Source organism: Phyllopteryx taeniolatus, chromosome 2 (genome assembly GCF_024500385.1).
Source record: "Phyllopteryx taeniolatus isolate TA_2022b chromosome 2, UOR_Ptae_1.2, whole genome shotgun sequence".
NCBI lineage: Eukaryota > Metazoa > Chordata > Actinopteri > Syngnathiformes > Syngnathidae > Phyllopteryx > Phyllopteryx taeniolatus.
This window is the reverse complement of record NC_084503.1, coordinates 36,117,405-36,137,620: the sequence shown is the minus strand read 5'-3', so window position 1 is coordinate 36,137,620 and position 20,216 is coordinate 36,117,405. Positions and strand designations below refer to the sequence as shown.

At 39.5% G+C, this 20,216-nt stretch overlaps 1 protein-coding gene across 2 annotated transcripts in view; it reads right to left on the bottom strand.

The window, feature by feature from the left end:
• LOC133474361 (CUB and sushi domain-containing protein 1-like) overlaps window positions 1-20,216 on the bottom strand; it is a 570,296-nt gene that overhangs the window by 57,449 nt on the left and 492,631 nt on the right. For both annotated transcript variants that reach the window (XM_061765990.1, XM_061765991.1), the window contains exons 44-53: window positions 19,337-19,525; window positions 18,164-18,341; window positions 7,380-7,525; window positions 6,866-6,946; window positions 5,655-5,768; window positions 3,776-3,892; window positions 3,391-3,462; window positions 2,384-2,530; window positions 1,271-1,459; window positions 233-418 (exon numbers count right to left, since the gene is read on the bottom strand). In XM_061765990.1, coding sequence (XP_061621974.1) covers window positions 233-418; window positions 1,271-1,459; window positions 2,384-2,530; window positions 3,391-3,462; window positions 3,776-3,892; window positions 5,655-5,768; window positions 6,866-6,946; window positions 7,380-7,525; window positions 18,164-18,341; window positions 19,337-19,525 — 1,419 coding nt within the window. The remainder of the gene's footprint in view (window positions 1-232; window positions 419-1,270; window positions 1,460-2,383; window positions 2,531-3,390; window positions 3,463-3,775; window positions 3,893-5,654; window positions 5,769-6,865; window positions 6,947-7,379; window positions 7,526-18,163; window positions 18,342-19,336; window positions 19,526-20,216) is intronic.

The window sequence follows — 20,216 nt, the reverse complement described above, 5'->3', positions numbered from 1 at the left end:
TGTATTAGAAGTATGACCAGTATAACCTTCAAAACGAAATCTTGCTCCTCCCCTTTTAAGGCTACACGTTTAGCTCTCTTTACTGCAGCCACCCACTAGGAACTTCATAAGTTTACCATGAACAGAATATGATCAGTGTGATGCGATAGAGGGTTCTGAACATTCTTGAAATAAATCACCCACATACTGTAGCACTCCCTCTTTCCCTCCAATCACAAGAAGTAATACTTACAGAGACACCTTGGGGGTGAGGCTGAATTACTCCAGCTCCCATCCTCCAAACACACTGTTGTAGCTGGAAAACTGGGGTCAAGGTGATAACCGTGTTTACAGTGGTAGGTCACCTGACTGCCCACGTTGTAATGGTAGGCATAGAAGCTGCCATTGCCTGGTGACTGGGGGATTCCACAGGAGATAGCTGCCAATCATAAAGAAAAGTGTTGGGGAACTACTCATGCAATCTATCATGTGAGAACAATTGGCCCTTTTAAGACTATTGGATAGTGGTGCCTTGAGATATGAGTTTCATTTGTTGGGTGACCATCCTCGTAACTCAAAACGCGCGCATCTCAAATCATCGTTCTCAACTGACATGAATGGTAATGTGTTTTTTTAAAATGAGAAAAATGGCACTCTAGACTTTATAAAACCAAACAGTAATGCCATAATTAAATAGAATCTAAAGAATTAAAAGCATTTTTTGCTTCATTTTTGTTGTTCGACATTAAGCTGTATGTGCATCTCGGCCACCTGGGGACAGTAGAATTCAGACATGGCGAGTTTCACGACTGACTCAGTAACTGCAGCAATATTAGTCATTTTATGCAAAGGATAAAGAATAAATTATTGTATTATATTGCCTGTCTACATGTGTTGCTACACTGTTTGTGTTCAAATATCCATTGCTTAAAGGTTTATACAACACCATAACACCAAGCTAAAATGACTATTACGGCAAAAAGTATGTGGTTGTTTTAAACACGCGACATGTAATTCTCTTTGCTATATGTTTAGTTTGACAGTAAACTTCAACTGGGAGTGGCAATAGATAGCTTCAAGCTTCTTTTAGAAGAATTGTTCACGATCTGCCAAACTGCTGCTTGTTGTGAGGTGAACAGAGTTGAGTTCACTGACATCGTACAGCACTTGCATCTCAATTTTTTTGCCCGCAAATCAAAGCAAAAATTCAGCCAAACAATGGCACATATCGCCCAAAACTCGCTGGGTTACTCACATCTCACAGCACCACTATAAGTGTTTATAATATTACCTTGACAGAATGGTGGAGGTGTGTCCCATTGGAAAAGCCCATTGGGGTAGAGTCTACAGGTAGAATTTGTAGAGCCGACCAGACGGTAACCATGGTTACAGTAGAATTGGAGTCTGCTAACTGGTCGGAGTTTGGTTCGGTTGACAACGCCCCCATTCGCTGGGGGATCATTTATACTACAGTATGCAGCTGAAGAGACATCGAGAGATAAAGCCAAAACAAAGAAAGAATCAGTACGTTTTGGCATTCAAACAGCAAACCTTTTCAGGGTGGGTGGAATGACTACTCTCCCACACATGACAACGGAGTCAGTAATTATCATTTCCAAGTCGGATATTCATCCATTTAAGAAGTATCTTACATCAGCCTCTCTCATATATGACTCATATGGCCTTTCGTCTTTCATTAACTGTTTGAAAATGCATCTGCTCTCTCTGCGCCACGTTATACAATTCAAATCGATAGGGGTATAGAGGCCAAAGGCTTCAAGTACAGTACTTACTCCAATAATACTACTGTACATGAAACCAAATTGGAAATATTTTAAGTTAAAAAAAAATGAACTAGAGTCTGCTACCATGGTGGCAAGGGTGGCAAGGGGATCATTAATAGATTCATGTCATGTCATTCAAAAGCCAGTTAATAGTTCCATCATTGGAAGCTGACTTTTGATGAAAAACTCTTACCATACATATCAACTTGCAGTTAAAATTATTTAAATTTCACTGTAAATTACAACACATTTTCAAATTGTGGTAACTTTTGACAGATACTCCATTTTCAGTAAACAGTGATTGCTTTGTGTTGCACTATTTCTATTGTTCTTATTTTTGTGGTTCAATGCCAATTACACATATGTTTTTACATTCTGGAAATAATTACAATCTATAAAGGTGGTTGTGTAGATACAACTTTACTTAGACTATCATTAACAATTGGAAGGGGCCCAGTGGGATAAATTGTCTATCACCATATATTTCTACAGTATAAATTGCAATTAGTGTCTACTTGCACTTTTCTGATGGGCACGTTGATCAATCAAAAAAAAAAGAAAAAAGAGAAAAAAAAATGTATTCGCAATTTATACTGTATAGTGTATAGGAGTGCATGTACCTGTATATCTTATCTTGAATCCTCTCTTGTTGGTTGCATGGTCAGTGGACCAACGTAGGTAAAGCTGATTGGTTTTGGAGGTGAAGTTGAGCTGAGATGAATGATTTCCACTGAGAGCCACGAGCAAAGGGCTCTGCCCCGAGGATCCTGCAAGGAGCACATGAATAAAACACCCTACGAAGCGACCACTGTGGACATAGTCAATCCTACGTTATAGATTGCATGGACAACTGCATAATTTGTTTTTTTCACCTGGGTAGCAGTTCCATTACTATCATAATCCAATAATAATAAATGTGCAATATTGTGCCAACCAAAAGAGATGAAGCAAGCCTTTCAGTATGTTTAAATTATGTGCACAAATTATTGCGATGAATGTGATTTTTGTTGTTGTTACATTGTTTTGCAGTTATTTATTCATCAAGCTATTGCAAACCTGCGACACCTATTGACTTATTGTTTTCATCTGCACCACAAATGCACAAGCTTTTTTTGGCAGAATCAAAAATGCCATAATTGTGTTTATCGTTTTAATGTAACAGCCAGCAACCACTGAAGAAGCTTTAATAAAGATACAGTTTAATGTTGTTTTGTTCTTTCCCGAACATCATTAGTTTTTGTGTGGTGAAATTAAAGTAAATTTGTAAACATCTAAAGTTATCAAAACTCTATAAAATAAATATGCGAGCATGCGCACGTACGCACCCATGCACACACACACACACACACACACACGCACGCACACACACACCCAACCACCCACCCACCCACACACACACACACAAATGTGCTATGCAAACTTTTTGATTTATTGTTATGTAACAGATTCGGCTCTCCTGGGGGGAAATTTCGCACACTGCAAATGAGAGCTAACTACTGTGACTCTTATTAGCGGTGGTGATTTTTTTCATGAACAAATAAAATTAGCAGATGCGTGTGTGTGTGTGTGCGTGTATGTGTGTGTTTGTGTGTGTGAAATAAGAGATGGAGAGGTCGGCTTTGTGTACCGTCAAAAATTTCCAGCTCGTCAAATTGCTTCTCACTTTGGAACATCTCAACGTAGATATTGATGATGTATCCTGAGAGACAAGACAGTCATTTAACTATAGGCAACTATGAGCTGTAGAAAAATGAGGATTGTTTATTCAACATGTTTATGATTATGGTTATAGAACTGCACTGCAAATTTTGGTTCCCTCATTTAGCAACGTGATAAGAGACAGACAATAGAAACACAACCATAATAAACATACTAACTTTCTGACAACCTCAATCAATTCTGAGCACTATTATCGCTGCAAAGGTAGAAGTTAAGTTTAGCTCACAGAATACAGGTGTACCTATTGACGTGGCAGGTGATTGTTAACACAATGCCTACTAGGCCAGGTGTACCTTGAAGCATGTGCAGTAGCCAGGAGCAGGTCTGACTGTTGGGATAGTTGCTGGGAAACATAGGACTCAGAATGACTCCTGATGATGAAGACCGCTCCTCGTTGGCTGGACACTGGGCTGGAAGGGTAAGTACGCACTAACATGTTATAAACCATCTAAGGATAATAAACTTTATTGTGCAAACTACATCTCCAAGTAACACGTTATGAGGTTTTCTCAAGGCTTTTTCCACTTCATTCAAGGTTGTCTTCCTGTTTACAAGTCCACTCTGTATACTTACCCAAAGTCTAGTAACTTTGGTTTCATAGAAATTCATTATCTTAGCAACTGTTTACACTGGATGTGTGACAATCAAACAGTGTGTGGATGCAGTCTTCTCCATCCATTCATCAGCCTTGAGTACAAACAAGTACACTGGAAGGACCACTCTCTATATGTGATGACTATTATAGAGGCACATAAAGAGGAGGTGAACTCTAATTGCGCCCAAGGAGCACTTCAGTTGCTTGATGCTATTGTAAGAGCACAGTGTTCCTAGCTTTTAACACAACGGAAAACAGCAACGGTGAATACCATGCCTCTCAGCAGCTCTTCTGCTGCAAAAGGAACAAAAAGTGATGCATACTAGAGCTTGCTTTTCTGACGAATTCCACAAACTGCATCAAATTCCTTTCCGGTCTACGTGTTGATGATGCTTACGTAAAAAGAGTTTTTTCTCGAGACTCGCAGAGTCTAAATGCTACATCATTGTCTAAATGATTAAAAGAAGATACATACATGTACATAATAAAATCAAAATAGTTTATTTAGCAACTGTGATGACAAAATAATAATAAAAAAGTGTGTACAATAAACAGAAAATTGTATGTTTTCCCTCATTTTTTCAGATGTGAACGTCTGGAACAGTATGTTTTGCATTTTGAGTGAAAAATCAATGAAAATTTCTGGGATAGGATGTATAATTTTCACAAACTATGATCTACTGTGGCGGCACGGTGGCCGACTGGTTAGACCGTCTGCCTCACAGTTCTGAGGACCTGGGTTCAATCCCCGGCCCGCCTGTGTGGAGTTTGCATGTTCTCCCCGTGCCTGGGTGGGTTTTCTCCGGGTACTCCGGTTTCCTCTCACATCCCAAAACCTTGCATGGTAGGTTAATTGAAGTCTCTAAATTGCCCCTAGGTGTGAATGTGAGTTTGTTTATGTGTGCCCTGCAATTGGCTGGAAACCAGTTCAGGGTGTACCCGCCTCCTGCCCGAAGATAGCTGGGATAGGCTCCAGCACTCCCACGACCCTTGTGAGGATACGTGGCTTGGAAAATGGATGGATGTTTTACTGTAGGCATAAAACAAATCTATTTACATTCTGTTGTTTCAGTGTTGTTGTTCTTTTTAATTCCTTTGTCCCACACAGAATAATGAGAAAAAAAACACAAAGAAAACTGATCACAAACCACTCGCACTAATGGTGATTTTGATATGACACATCATATTTTCACACTTATTGAAAAGTGTAAACTGACAACAGCTGCAAAATTCTTCATTTTCATGCAGCGTACATTAATGCTCACAATAATGCATCTATGTTAATACAGGAATTCTCTGTCACTATAGCTGTACAATTGTGTTTCCTTTTCATTGTAGCCCTAATGTTCATTCTCTCACATTCACACCTACGGGCAATTTATAGTCTTCAATTAACCTACCGTGCATGTTTTCGGGATGTGGGAGGAAACCGGCGTAGCCGGGGGGAAAACCCATGCAGGCACGGGGAGAACATGCAAACTTCACACAGGCGAGGCCGGATTTGAACCCAGGTGTGAAAATTTGCATACATTAAATTTATGATTAATGTATGATTTGGAAGTCACATGCTGCCTTACCTTGACATGCTGGTGGCGGGGCCTCAAACAGTAAATGAGAGTTGAGCGTACACATGAGCTCCGCCTTTCCAACAAGTGTGTATCCAGGGAGACAGCGATAAGCCACAATATCGCCTTGAAAATGACATATATAGTTAATGTTTCATTCATTCATTCGGAGTAGGTGTAAACATGGGGATATTTACTGAGATGTAGTACCACAATGAGCAATGAAGAGTCCATTGAGCATAACACCAAATATGTGATCATTTATAAAACGAGTACTTTCCAATATATATATATATATATATATATATAATATTTTTATTTTATATTATATATTTTTTTTCCGTCACAGTAGAGAATATGTTGTTGATTTATTCTAAGCAAAGTTGGGTCACACGTAAAAACTAATTGACGGAGAATTGAGTGCTGATGACAAACAGACACTCAAACGTGGGTAGAAATCCAAAATGTTATTGATTTCTGTGTTTGGCTGCATGTAAGAGAACACTATTCTTTAAAGTTTGAAATGTATTGAGCTGTCTTGATTAAGGTTTGCTATGTAATTCAATGTATGGCATCATGCAAAACTATTGTTGCAACTCTTTCTAAATGTGTATACCTTGATGTTTCCCTCTCATTGTTGTGTTAAAAAGAACAAATATTTCATGATATTTCTTTTGATGACCAAGTAAGCAACAGCTTTTTCTATATTAAAATCTACTGATTTTTCAAAGCAAGCATTTTCAACAGCAATGAAAATGTTTGGTCACACTTTTGATGTTTTCTTTGCGCAGGGAGATGATGACATATTTGATCACAAAAGGCTACATTCTGCATACGTCTGACAGGGAAAATTGATGTTTGCTGTCAGATTATGTTCAAAATTACACCTACGGTTGATCTAAAAGGTCACACAGGCTGAAAAGCAAGAGGCTATGAGCACATTATATAACAAAGTGCTGAGGGGAAAATAGAGACCTTGACAAGTGATTATTTCCCCAAAATGGATGTTTTTCAAAACCTAAGCACATATTTTATCACATTGAAAGTCTAGGCCCATTTGAGTATAGATGCTGGATGTTATACATCATTAGATGGGAAAGACAATGCATTTCAGAGAAGACAATCTGACAATATTTAGGCTGAAGAATGAATCTTGAACTTTGATTCCCCCTCACACTTCATTACAATATTAATTGATCATATATATTTGTCTGGATCATTACCTATTAGGAAGTCTTCATCCTCATAGATTATCTCAGCATTCTTCACTATAGGCGGAGGAGGGCATTTCTTCAGACGGTAGGCTGGAAAGGAGCATACATAAAGATCACAACTTCCCAAAGTTTGATGAAAGACTATAGGGACAACAATGCATTTTCATATTTTTATACCAGTAATATTTCTGAGAAGCTGCACAAATTGTAGCTACTTGTTGGATATCAAATTAGAGGCACAAGATGGGACTGATTTTTCCACAGGTCATATTTACTGTATCATGTACTACTGTTAAGTCATAATGACTGTTTTAACAAATATAGAAAAATATGTGTTTTTCTTTTGAATTGCAAGCAAACAACCCTTTTAATACCTCAAAGGAAAAAGAAAATATCTAATGGTGGAATAAAGCAAATTCATGTGGAGTGACATAACCCGCAAAGACATTCTGGGTACGTTTTGAGCTCCCCAGAGTTTGAAAAAAAAAAAAAAAAAGAACAACAGGCGAATGTGTTTGTGTACCATGGAAGTTGAGTATGAAGAATCCTCCAGTTGAAAAGTCAGAGTGAAAGCGGATCAGAACATTGGAGCTGGAACTGTAGGCCGACTCCAATGCCGTGTTGCCGCTGAAGACGCCCAGCTGAGGACTGGATGCATCTGGACCATCCCTGCATGAAGACCAAGTGGGATTGCACATGTGACAAAGACACTTCAAACTGACTGCACAAGCAAAAGCTTTCTTATCTCATAGACACGGCGTTGTGACAGAAAAACATAAACATAATGATCCAAATTTATACTCACTCTACCATCACTCAGTCTGAACAATTTGAGCTCTTAAAAACACAAGATGACACACTGCAAAATAATTATTACCAGATGCTATTTTAGTACTATTACCTCCTCTGACATAACTTTGATTAGCTACCATTGAGTTGCATTTGCTGTCTAATTTTAACAGTATATTTACTGTTTCGTAATGAAACAAGGCACATCTTGTTCAGAAGAGGAAGTAGAAAGAGAACAAATGAGAAGCTATTATATATATACTTCATGTTAATATCGGTTTGGGGTGGCAGTGATTTTTTGTTTTGGTACCTTTGTTTGCGTTTTCACCCTTTCCCAAACAAGTTCATTGAACAAAGCCCTTGGATTAAAGGCTTAATTTAGCTCATTAAATATTGAATGTTGTTGAAAGGTTACATTTTCTAAAGTTCCTAAATGCACCTTTTTGTTTTTAATGAGCATGTATTTGGATTAAACAAGGGTTGTAAAATTTTAATTCAAAAAGAGTGCCTGGAATCTCTTGACTGCTCAATAATTCAAAGTCCTCTGTAGGTGTTGGAACTTTAATTTAGTGAATCAAATTGTACCATTTGTCTATTTAAGTACAAATTGAATCTAGAGTGTGGTGGAGTGGTTCTTATTTTTCTGCCTGAAACGCAAACAACCACTGTATTTATCCATCCATCCATCCATTTTCTGAGCAGCTTCTCCTCACTAGGGTCGCGGGCGTGCTGGAGCCTATCCCAGCTGTCATCGGGCAGGAGGCGGGGTACACCCTGAACTGGTTGCCAGCCAATCGCAGGGCACATAGGAACAAACAACCATTCGCACTCACAGTCATGCCTACGGGCAATTTAGAGTCTCCAATTCATGCATGTTTTTGGGATGTGGGAGGAAACTGGAGTGCCCGGAGAAAACCCACGCAGGCACGGGGAGAACATGCAAACTCCACACAGGCGGGGCCGGGGATTGAACCCGGGTCCTCAGAACTGTGAGGCTGACGCTCTAACCAGTCGGCCACCGTGCCGCCCCACTGTATTTAATTAAATACATTTTTTGGTGGCTATCTATAATGCTATCTATATGCTTATTTTGAAAAGTAAAGAAATTCTTCTTTAGCTCAATAAAATCTTGCACTTAGCTTGAGCTGTTTGTTCAAATCTTTTATCACGGCATATCTTCCAGCTATTGCATAGTATAAGCAGTTAAGCTAGTTTGTTGTGAGTTTGTTTTAAGATCAGCTGATCCCAAATATTAACAGGAATGATAGTCATATAGTACATATTGTACATGTTTTCCTTCATCAAGTTGAAGCTATTTCCACACATTAAGAAAAGACAAGACACTAAGATAAATGTGCCCCCCAAAAAGCATTTCAAAGTAAATTGATATCCTTCCTGGACATGCAAAACCTACATGTAAGAATTCGGAAATGTGACAAAAATGCTCACTGTAAAGAGATATAAAAATGTGAACAATCAGGCTAGTATTACGATCTTGCAATGTATCATGGCTGTCATCTTTTCTGGCTCAGAAGAATGTAGAGTGGAATATCTCAGTATGTGTGCCAATGTCTTGCTTAATCAATGGACAAACAATCCGTATGAAATGACTGGAGTATATTCGCCAAATAGAGTATTGTACAAGAAGTTAACATACAATCATCATAACGAGCATGATGGTCATATTCATTTGGGGCTTTTAATGGTTGACTGGAAACATTGTTTTTCATCATTATAGAACCCCAATTCCAATTAACTTGTTACATTGTGTTAACATAATAAAATTAGAATACAATGATTTGAAAATCATGTTCAACCTATGTTTAATTGAATACATGACAAAGACAAGATATTTAATGTTCAAACTGATAAACTTGATTGTTTTTAGCAAATAATTATTAACTTAAATTAATTTTATGGCTACAACACGTTCCCAGAGGACACTAATTGTTGAAGCTTTGAAGGTGGAATTCTTTCCCATTTTTGCTTGATGTACAGCTTCAGAAGTTCAACAGTCCGGGGTCTCCGTTGTCGTATTTTACGGTTCATAATGCGCCACACATTTTTAATGGGAGACAGGTCTGGACTGCAGGCAGGCCAGTCTAGTACCCGCACTCTTTTACTACGAAGCCACGCTGTTGTGACACGTGCAGAATGTGGTTTGGCATTGTCTTGCTGAAATAAGCAGGGGCGTCCATTAAAAAGACATTGCTTGGATGGCAGCATATGTTTCTCCAAAACCTGCATGTACCTTTCAGCATTAATGGTGCCTTCACAGATGTGTAAGTTACCCATGGCATTGGCACTAACACATCCCCATACCATCACAGATGCTGGCTTTTGAACTTTGCGTCCATAACAGTCCGGATGGTTCTTTTCCTCTTTGGCCCGAAGGACACGACGTCCACAATTCCCAAAAACAATTTGAAATGTGGACTCGTCGGACCACAAAACACTTTTCCACTTTGCATCAGTCCATCTTAGATGAGCTCGGGCCCAGAGAAGCCAGCGGCGTTTCTGGGTGTTGTTGATAAATGGCTTTTGCCTTCCATAGTAGAGTTCCAAGTCACACTTACGGATGTAGCGCCGAACTGTATTTACTGACATTGTTTTTCTGAAGTGTCCCTGAGCCCATGTGGTGATATCCTTTACACATTGATGTCGGTTTTTGATGCAGTGCCGCCTGAGCGATCGAAGGTCACGGGCATTCAATGTTGGTTTTCGGCCTTGCCGCTTCCTTGCAGTGATTTCTCTGAACCTTTTGATGATATTATGGACTGTAGCTGATGAAATCCCTTAATTCCTTGGAATTGTACATTGAGGAACATTGTCCTTAAACTGTTCGACTATTTTCTCACGCACTTGTTCACAAAGAGGTGAACCTCGCCCCATCTTTGCTTGTGAATGACTGAGCAATTCAGGGAAGCTCCTTTTATACCCAATCACCTGTTCCCAATTAGCCTGTTCACCTGTGGGATGTTCCAAACAGGTGTTTGATGAGCATTCCTCAACTTTCTCAGTCTTTTTAGCCACCTGTCCCAGCTTTTTTGGAATGTGTTGTAGCCATAACATTCTGAGTTAATGATTATTTGCTAAAAACAATCAAGTTTATCAGTTTGAATATTAAATATCTTGTCTTTGTCATGTATTCAATTATATATAGGTTGAACATGATTTGCAAATCATAGTATTCTGTTTTTATTTATGTTTAACACAACGTCCCAACTTCATTGGAATTGGGGTTGTAGAACAAGGATCTAGGACTCCAAATCATGATTCTTAACAAATTTAAAACTGCTTTTGGAATAGCTTGAGTAGGCTAATATTAAGCTTCTGGAATGGCCAACCCAAAGCCTCCACCTTGGGAAAAGAACTGATCATATACATCATTAAAAGTCTAAAATGGAAACAACATACATGCCCATGATGAGGGTTGGTAAACCTCCCAACACAACTGTATGCACTTGCAAATAAGCATCTATCCCCCAATAAAATAAACGTTGTGGTGGTGTCATTCAGCAGAAAGCAAAATACAATAGGGACAGTTTGGCAACGTTCCCTGACATTTGGATGCAGTTGCTGCTACCGTTACTCAGGAGTTGATGGGTATGCCAGGCCGAAAAGCAGCAAGCACAAATCAGTGAGATATGAAGAACACAGCAATGCACAAGACGCGACATTCAGCGCTAGTATGATTAATGAGAACATAGAACAAAAGGACTGGCGAAGGGAGAAGCCAGAATCGATGCTAAAAAAAGGACTTGCATGAAAAGCAACATTAAGTTCGGGCAGCACATGTTTTTTAACCAAGTGTGCTTCCCATAAAAGTGACATGTTATGCAATTTTCTCCCTCAATTTAAAACTGTTACCATGTGTCTTAACATGTTTGTGGCATGCTTTTGTCAAAGTACCACACGGATCAAGAATTGTAGACATATTTTTACAGCATAATTCTTGCTATGTGAAATTGGCTCATTTTAGGGGCGAATGTGTCTCATGCAGTGCGTCAGCACTCATCCCACCCCACATATTGCTGGGATATACTTTTACTTTACCAAAGGTGAGTCGAAATTTAGTTTTTGTGTATGTGGCGTGCGGACATATTAGTCAAGTAAGTGCAAAATGCTTTCAGCTATCGCTAATCTCCCCATTCAACAAAACAGTGTGCAAAATCACCACTGGCTAGGCTAATTTAACCGTAGCACTCACACACGTTAAAAGCAAGAACTCATAGAGATCCCATTGGATTATCACATGCAGTATTTCATCACAAAGTCACAGAGGTGGGAGTAAGTCACATACAGTATGTGCAAGTCACAAGCAAGTCTCAAGTCATAACCTTCAAGTCTCAAGCAAGTCCCACGTCACTGCGGGGAATAATCAAGCAAGTCAAGTCGACTAAAGTCATTACTTGATTTAAGCAAGTCACAAGTCAAGTCATACAATCTTGCTCCAGTCGCAACATATATTGGAGTGGAAATAAAAAAAAAAATTTTCCACAATTTCTTTCCCCCATAAATCATACAACTAAAAAAGTAATCACACCTTCTAAAAGTTAAATGAACAACAACTGTGATGATGTTTGATTGAAGTTATTGCAAATTGTATTTCAAAGTCAATTTAACTGAACTTTATTTCTCAACAAACTATACGATGTACTTTTTGGTGACAGCCGTGTAACTCCTACGGTTCATAAGAGAACACAATTAAGCAAAAGCCAAGACTGTTTTCTGTTGGTCAAATATAATTAGATGTGTACCTAATGGGCTAAAGGAGAATGAAAGAGATTCATAATTAAGGGAATAATACATGGCATAAAAATGTTGCCATCCTTCAAATATAAAAGTAATGTGAACAACATCTGCATTCGTCCTGTGTCCTTACTTTACTTAAATCACTCAGTTGGGTTTGTTAATTTTTTTAGGAGCACTGACTCTGGACAACTGGCAATTGTCAGATTAAAGGTTATGTTTGACGTTGTTGTTGTGTCTTTAATGGGCGAGTTGCAAGCCATGAGGTTGCCATCCTCTTTTTGCAGACTTCATTGACAATATGATCCTTGAATCCAAATTGTATTATCTTTGGAGCTCCTTCCATCGTTGTTCATGCAGGTGGCTACGTCACACTGGCAAGTGTGTAACAGCGTAGACTGTGTTGCAAGTTTGGCATGAAATACCCCTCAAATCGCTTCTTAATTTTAAAAAAATAAGGCAAACTGTCTCAGTTAAAATGCAGATTTCCAACTCTAAACGAGTTGACTTGTCAAGTCATGTAGTTCAAGTCAAAGTCAATTCAAGTCTTTCTTAAGTATTTGTCAAGCAAGTCGCAAGTCATAAAACTGGAAACTCGAGTCGAGTGAAGTTATTTGACTCGAGTCCCCGCATCTCTGCAAAGCCACTAGTTAATTCTTGTAGTGATGCAGCACATGACTTCGCAAAGCACAACTATCCCTCACTCCCCCGTCTACAACTTATCAGAAAGTTATTATCACATTATTTTAGACTCTAATGCTGGTAACACTGATAGATAACTCTACACTGCACCAACACCACAGCTCATTTTAGCTTTGACATGATTTTACTTTGGCCGCCGCCTCAACCTGGTTCTTTCATTCTGGAACTTCGCCCAGCCTTTCTGCCAAGTCATTGGCTTAAAAATACGGTGTGGGATGGTTATTATGTTAGTTAGCCATCTGTTTGTATTACAGTGGAGTGGTAGTGCGAGAACCTTTTTGAGAAATAGGCAGATTTATTTTAATTTCACATGCGATGGGTGGGCAGATACTTCAGACCTACAATTATTTGTACAACCCCAATTCCAATGGAGTTGGGACGTTGTGTTAAACATAAATAAAATCAGAATACAATGATTTGCAAATCATGTTCAACCTATATTTAATTGAATGCACTACAAAGACAAGACATTTAATGTTCAAACTGATAAACTTTATTGTTTTTAGCAAATAATCATTAACTAAAGCTGAGACAGGGTCATGTTTACCACTGTGTTACATCACCTTTTATTTTAACAACATTCAATAAACCTTTGGGAACTGAGTACACTAATTGTTGAAGCTTTTTAGGTGGAATTCTTTCCCATTCTTGCTTGATGTACAGCTTCAGCTGTTCAACAGTCAGGGGTCTCCGTTGTCGTATTTTACGCTTCATAATGCGCCACACATTTTCAATGGGAGACAGGTCTGGACTGCAGCCAGGCCAGTCTAGTACCCGCACTCTTTTACTACGAACCCACGCTGTTGTGACACGTGCAGAATGTGGTTTGGCATTGTCTTGCTGAAATAAGCAGGGGCGTCCATTAGACTTTACACCGATTTTATCGGCCTGATCGGTATCGCCCGATATTTAGCATTTTATGGTCATCGGCTTTAATGTCTTAATTCGCCGATCCGATCAATGACGTCATTGATTAATACCCGGCCGGATCAGACTATAAGACAAATGTGTTCTTTCACAATTGCACTATGTCAGACTACAGCAATAAAATCTTGTATTCCGATACCACCGCGTCCCGTTTTTTACGATCACTGGGCTTTAGCTTGTCAACTCATTACTGGTTACCAAGATGACGACAAGAAGAGTGGATCGCGCCGACTGTATTATAAGGACAAAATCGGGAAAAATGTGTGCTGGTGGTCACAGGTGCTCAGGACAGGAGAGGACGTTCGTTTAAGGCTTGCTTGAGGTATGTTCCCGTACTTTGAATATGATACGGCTCACAAGCAGGCAACAAAATGTTATGTAGCCTAGCAAGCTAGTGGTAGCATGAACGGTTGTACGTAAACATGCCGCCGTTCTGTCGAATCATGCTTTAAAGTTTCGGTGTGGGTGAAGTAATTAAAAATAAAGTATTTTAATTACAGTAAGTTAGCGGCCATTATTTCTGTCATGTTGTAATGTTGGTTTGACCTTTATGGAGCCAAGGCACATATTTTACAATTGAAAAATCTCACGGCACACCAACAAACAAAAATGTCACAAAAAGTGGATACATTAATTACTGTATGTACTTCCTGCCATCTAATAGAAGACCATTCATTTGTTCTGTCTGTCACTATGCCTCACTGGCATAAATAGAGGAACAAAGATACATTATTTATTGTAAATATAATTTTTTGGGAGAAATTAAGTACACAAGTATATACAGTAAATGAGAAGGTCATTTAAATAGACACATTCCTCAATCTTGTGATCGGATTGGTTATCATTTTTTTAACTCGCTGATCGGTCCCAAAAATCCTGATCGTGTAAAGCCGAGCGTCCATGAAAAAGACGTTGCTTGGATGGCAGCATATGTTTCTCCAAATCCTGTATGTACCTTTCAGCATTAATGGCGCCTTCACAGATGTGTAAGTTACCCATGCCATCACAGATGCTGGCTTTTGAACCTTGCGTCCATAACAGTCCGTTCTTTTTCTCTTTGGCCCAAAGGACACGACGTCCACAATTTCCAAAAACAAATTGAAATGTGGACTCGTCGGACCACAGAACACTTTTCCACTTTGCATCAGTCCATCTTAGATGAGCTCGGGCCCAGAGAAGCCGGCGCCGTTTCTGGGTGTTGTTGATAAATGGCTTTTGCTTTGCATAGTAGAGTTTCAAGTCACACTTACGGATGTAGCGCCGAACTGTATTTACTGACATTTTTTTCTGAAGTGTCCCTGAGCCCATGTCGTGATATCCTTTACATATTAATGTCGGTTTTTGATGCAGTGCCGCCTGAGCGATCGATGGTCACGGGCATTCAATGTTGGTTTTCGGCCTTGCCGCTTCCTTGCAGTGATTTCTCCAGATTCTCTGAACCTTTTGATGATATTATGGACCGTAGCTGATGAAATCCCTAAATTCCTTGCAATTGTACATTGAGGAACATTGTCCTTAAACTGTTCGACTATTTTCTCACGCACTTGTTCGCAAAGAGGTGAACCTCGCCCCATCTTTGCTTGTGAATGACTGAGCAATTCAGGGAAGCTCCTTTTATACCCAATCACCTGTTACCAATTAGCCTGTTCACCTGTGGGATGTTCCAAACAGGTGTTTGATGAGCATTCCTCAACTTTCTCAGTCTTTTTTGCCACCTGTCCCAGCTTTTTGGGAATGTGTTGCAGCCATAAAATTCTAAGTTAATGATTATTTGCTAAAAACAATAAATTTGATCAGTTTGAAGATTAAATCTCTTGTCTTTCTAGTGTATTCAATTAAATATAGGTTGAACATGATTTGCAAATTATTGTGTTCTGTTTTTAATTATGCTTAACACAACGTCCCAACTTCATTGGAATTGAGGTTGTATATATGATATTCCATCCATTCATTTTCTGAGCCGCTTCTCCTCACTAGGGTCGCGGGCGTGCTGGAGCCTATCCCAGCTATCATCGGGCAGGAGGTGGGGTACACCCTGAACTGGTTGCCAGCCAATCGCAGGGCACATACAAATAAACAACCATTCGCACTCACATTCACACCTACGGGCAATTCAGAGTCTCCAATTCATGCATGTTTTTGGGATGTGGGAGGAAACCGGAGTGCCCGGAGAAAACCCACGCAGGCACGGGGAGAACATGCAAACTCCACACAGGCGGGGCCGGGGATTGAACCCCGCTCCTCAGAACTGTGAGGCTGACGCTCTAACCAGTCGGCCACCGTGTCGCCTATCTAAGATATTAAAAAAGTCAATTCTCCACAAGTCCCCATTAATGTAGGTTAAGTATATAATGAAAAAATACAACTAATGAAATGACACTAATCCAATAAGCCGAGTGCATTTTTTTACAAAAAAGTATTTTTTCGTCATATATCATTGTTTCAAAATTACGAGTGTGTGTGTGTGTGCGTGCATGTGTAAAGTTTGATCTTTCTTCCATTTCACTCTTCATAAGAAACACCTCGTCATGTGGAAAGGTTTCAAAACTTTTTTTTAAAGCTAGTAAATCTAGCCTACCCCTCCCTTGGAGGAACTTGTCGCCTGGATTCAAATGTGTACAACTTCTAGACCTGACAGATTTTGCAGATCCCATGCAAAGGTAAATGTTACCTCACTTGCTTTATGTTGGTCTCAGGAGCCACCAGGAGACTTGATAAACAAAGACCCTACGGTAATCCGTAACACAGCAAGAGAGTTAAGTTTCAAACATACAACTTTCATTTGTCCCTTTAGAGGCCTTGAAAAATGTTTTGGATGCATCATTAAATGCAACCTCTCGCTTTTTAATGTTTATTGTACTCTAAGGGCAGCGAAAAGGCCAGAATACACAATACAGGCTGGAACGGCTCGTTTCAATGTCATCTCAATGCATTTGCATGATATCATAATACCTTCATGTGACACAGCATATTGTCAGCATACAATTGCTCATTCCTGATGATGTCACATCAACATTTGTCATTTGGACTACCAAATGAAGAACAGTAAAGCAACTGTTGCTCCTTTGTTTTAACAAATTATGCAGAAAAAAAGCTCATCTTTTGGCAAGCCTGCTTGCTTTCAAATATATGTATTCTTAATGAGGTGTAGGTAGATTTAGTTTTGAAATCGTCCATCCTGCTTTCACTAATGGCGCGGTAAAAATTATATTATATATACTGCTACACTATAAGGTCGGAAAGGGATTTTATATAGGTTTAGTGTAGTGTTCCGCGAGCGCAAGCACTCATGTTTGTGGGCCTCCCCATACATGTACCGATTGACTCTAAAGGCCATCAAAATCGAAACCAAGAGCTCACCAGTTGCATCGTCAATGTATGACTTTCCAAGTGTATTTGAACTGGTCGCTTTATGGCTTGACTCATGCCCCCATAGCAAATGGTCATGCCAATTCCACTTGATTTCAGTTTCACTCGAAGTAAATTCACCAACGTTGGGCCAACTTGCAACTAGTAAGTGAGAATTGTCTTGAGGTGACCCAAACTTGTCAAATACAGCCAAGTCCCACTGTATTTGTGATCCCAGCCCCAGTACTCCTTTCATTACATTCCCCACTCCCCACTGAATCTTATCATTACTACCAGTGTTACCGAGCCCTCCCTGGGCTCTTTCGTGCCCGGTCCACTGAGTCAGATTAAATTGGTCAGTGGTCCCATTGTAAATGCATTGCTCTCACACTCCCTGTATTACAATTTTAGCCCCACATAGAATCCCATTATAGCTACACCAGAGCTAGGGTGTGCATAAAGTAGAGTATGTACCAGGAGGATATGTAGTTGGGATCCTTGCAAATTCACCAAAGAACAACCAGTACAAAGAGCCTCATATACTGTACTCATGGCAATAAAATTTGATACACTTCAACCTCTAATGAGATGTCTCGAAAATTCTGTCATAGAGCATTGCATCATATTGACAGGGTGTCAAATATGGTATATATGCAATAATTTTAGATATATGAGAAGGGAAAACATAACTCAGTATGATGCAGTACAGTTCTACACAACTGCAAAATACAGCCCATAGATCAAAAGAAGTTACATTTTATTTCTATATTCCAGTGGTTTCATGCTTACCATACAGCAATGTAATCAGTGACAGGCTCAGTCTGCAACAAGGTAAAGTTGATGTAAACTCCATGTCCGTGGGGAACGGTGATGAGCCAGCTACAGTCTTGGGAGTTGGGGTATTCATTGGGGTATTGTGGCGAATAAATGGTCCCATTTTCAGCTGTGACATTGTAGCCACAGGGAGCTGTGAAGGCAGAGTCATAAAAGATTATTTATTCGGAACTAAAGGACAATTTTAAAACATGCTGGGCCTTCAAGACTTGCGAGGAATAGACATAAAAGAGTTGGAAGATGGCATCTAGCAAAAAGCTAGGCCTCAAGGAGAAATATGCATTACAATCAGTTTAAATGAGCTAAAATGTGAGGAATTGATTGCTGATTAACTGTCTTAAAAGAACAAGAAAAAAGCGCATTCTACTGGTCTGCAACAAACAAAGATGCTAATTATTTTTGTTTCAATGTGGTTGCAGTCTAAAGAACCACATGACATCAGCTGTGGGAAGTGGTGCTACATCTATGTAGACATCTGCCACAAATCCTGGAAAAACACGAGAACTGAAAATGGAGGAGAGAGATTCTGCCATTTCATGAAAAAAAATCAATAAAAAATTGACCTCAAGTAAGCAGAAGACATAAATAATGGATATACAAGATTTTAAAGGTCCCGTATTTTACCAAACCCTTTTTTTTCCTAGTATTTGGGATGTTATATTGGCTCTACGGTGCCTCAGTAAACATGTGAAATATGAATTTAAATCATCCACGCATTCCTGAGTCCCACACTTTTTTTTCTGCTGAGAGGCCTGAAATCAGGTCATTTGAATTTCTCAATCTTATCTACGTCACCAGCGAAGATCTCCGCCTACCTCTGTGCTCCTGAGCCAGCGCTGTCAGCATAACATGCATGTGTGCTCTCATAAGTGGGTCTTCTACACGGAGGCAACCAATCAGAGGAAAGGGGGTGGTCATAGCCAAATATGGACAAAGCGGATACAAAACTGGGTCAAACAGAAGTAGCTGTCAGAGTGGCCTTTTCTGGACACGCGTATGACAAAATCAAGGTGTTTTTATGAAATGGAATTGACACTTTTATACTAAGTCCATGTTAGAGAGTCACTCTATGGGGGTCTAAATAGCCAAAATATGGGACCTTTAATGCGCCATATGAGTTGTTCTTACATTCACAGTGCGGAAATGGGTGGTTCCACTTCCGGTTGGTCCCGTGCAGACATGTGAGGACTGGGTGTCCAATCAAAACATATCCAGGATAACACAGGAATGTTATTGACCGGCCAGCACTGTAGTCACCGTTGATGATGTCGCCATTGGTGAAAGGAGAAGGATCCTGGCAGTTTTGAAGTTGATAAGCTAAAAATGGACAATATATTAGTACATATGCATTATTTAAAACTGTTTCATACACAATAGTACTTAATATTGGGAACAACAAATTAAGTCAGTAAGATAAATTGGATCAAAACCATTTTCAGGGTGACCAAAATAGCACTATTGATAGGTACATACTGTAGTTATGTGGCCCATAAGGATATGCATTTATTCGCATCATGGGCTTCAAGAACATCTCTGGTCTATTTTGGGCATGCAACATTAAAGATCATTAATAACAGCAGGGGTGAAAAAGTAAGTAACACTGTTAAGTATTGCATAATGGAAGGGCACGACTGGTTAGCACATCTGGTTGTTTGTTTCTATGTGCCCTGCGATTGGCTGGCGACCGGTTCCGGGTGTGTGTGTGTGTGTGTATATATATATATATATATATATATATATATATATATATAATTATAATTATATATATATATAATTTCCCCCTGTCCAGTAGGGCCAGACAATAATCTCTGTGCGGACCATGGGAGTTAGCAGGCACATGACAGGACTTGATTGTTGCAAATTGGGGTGAAAACAGGGGCAATTATCTCATGCCTGTAAATGTAGGTGAGCTTGTGTGTCCTTTAGCAAGCCAGGTTATGCTGGCAGGAAGGCCCACAGTGACATGTTTTGTGTTTTTGATGAGAACCACTCAAGGTTAAAAGTGAAG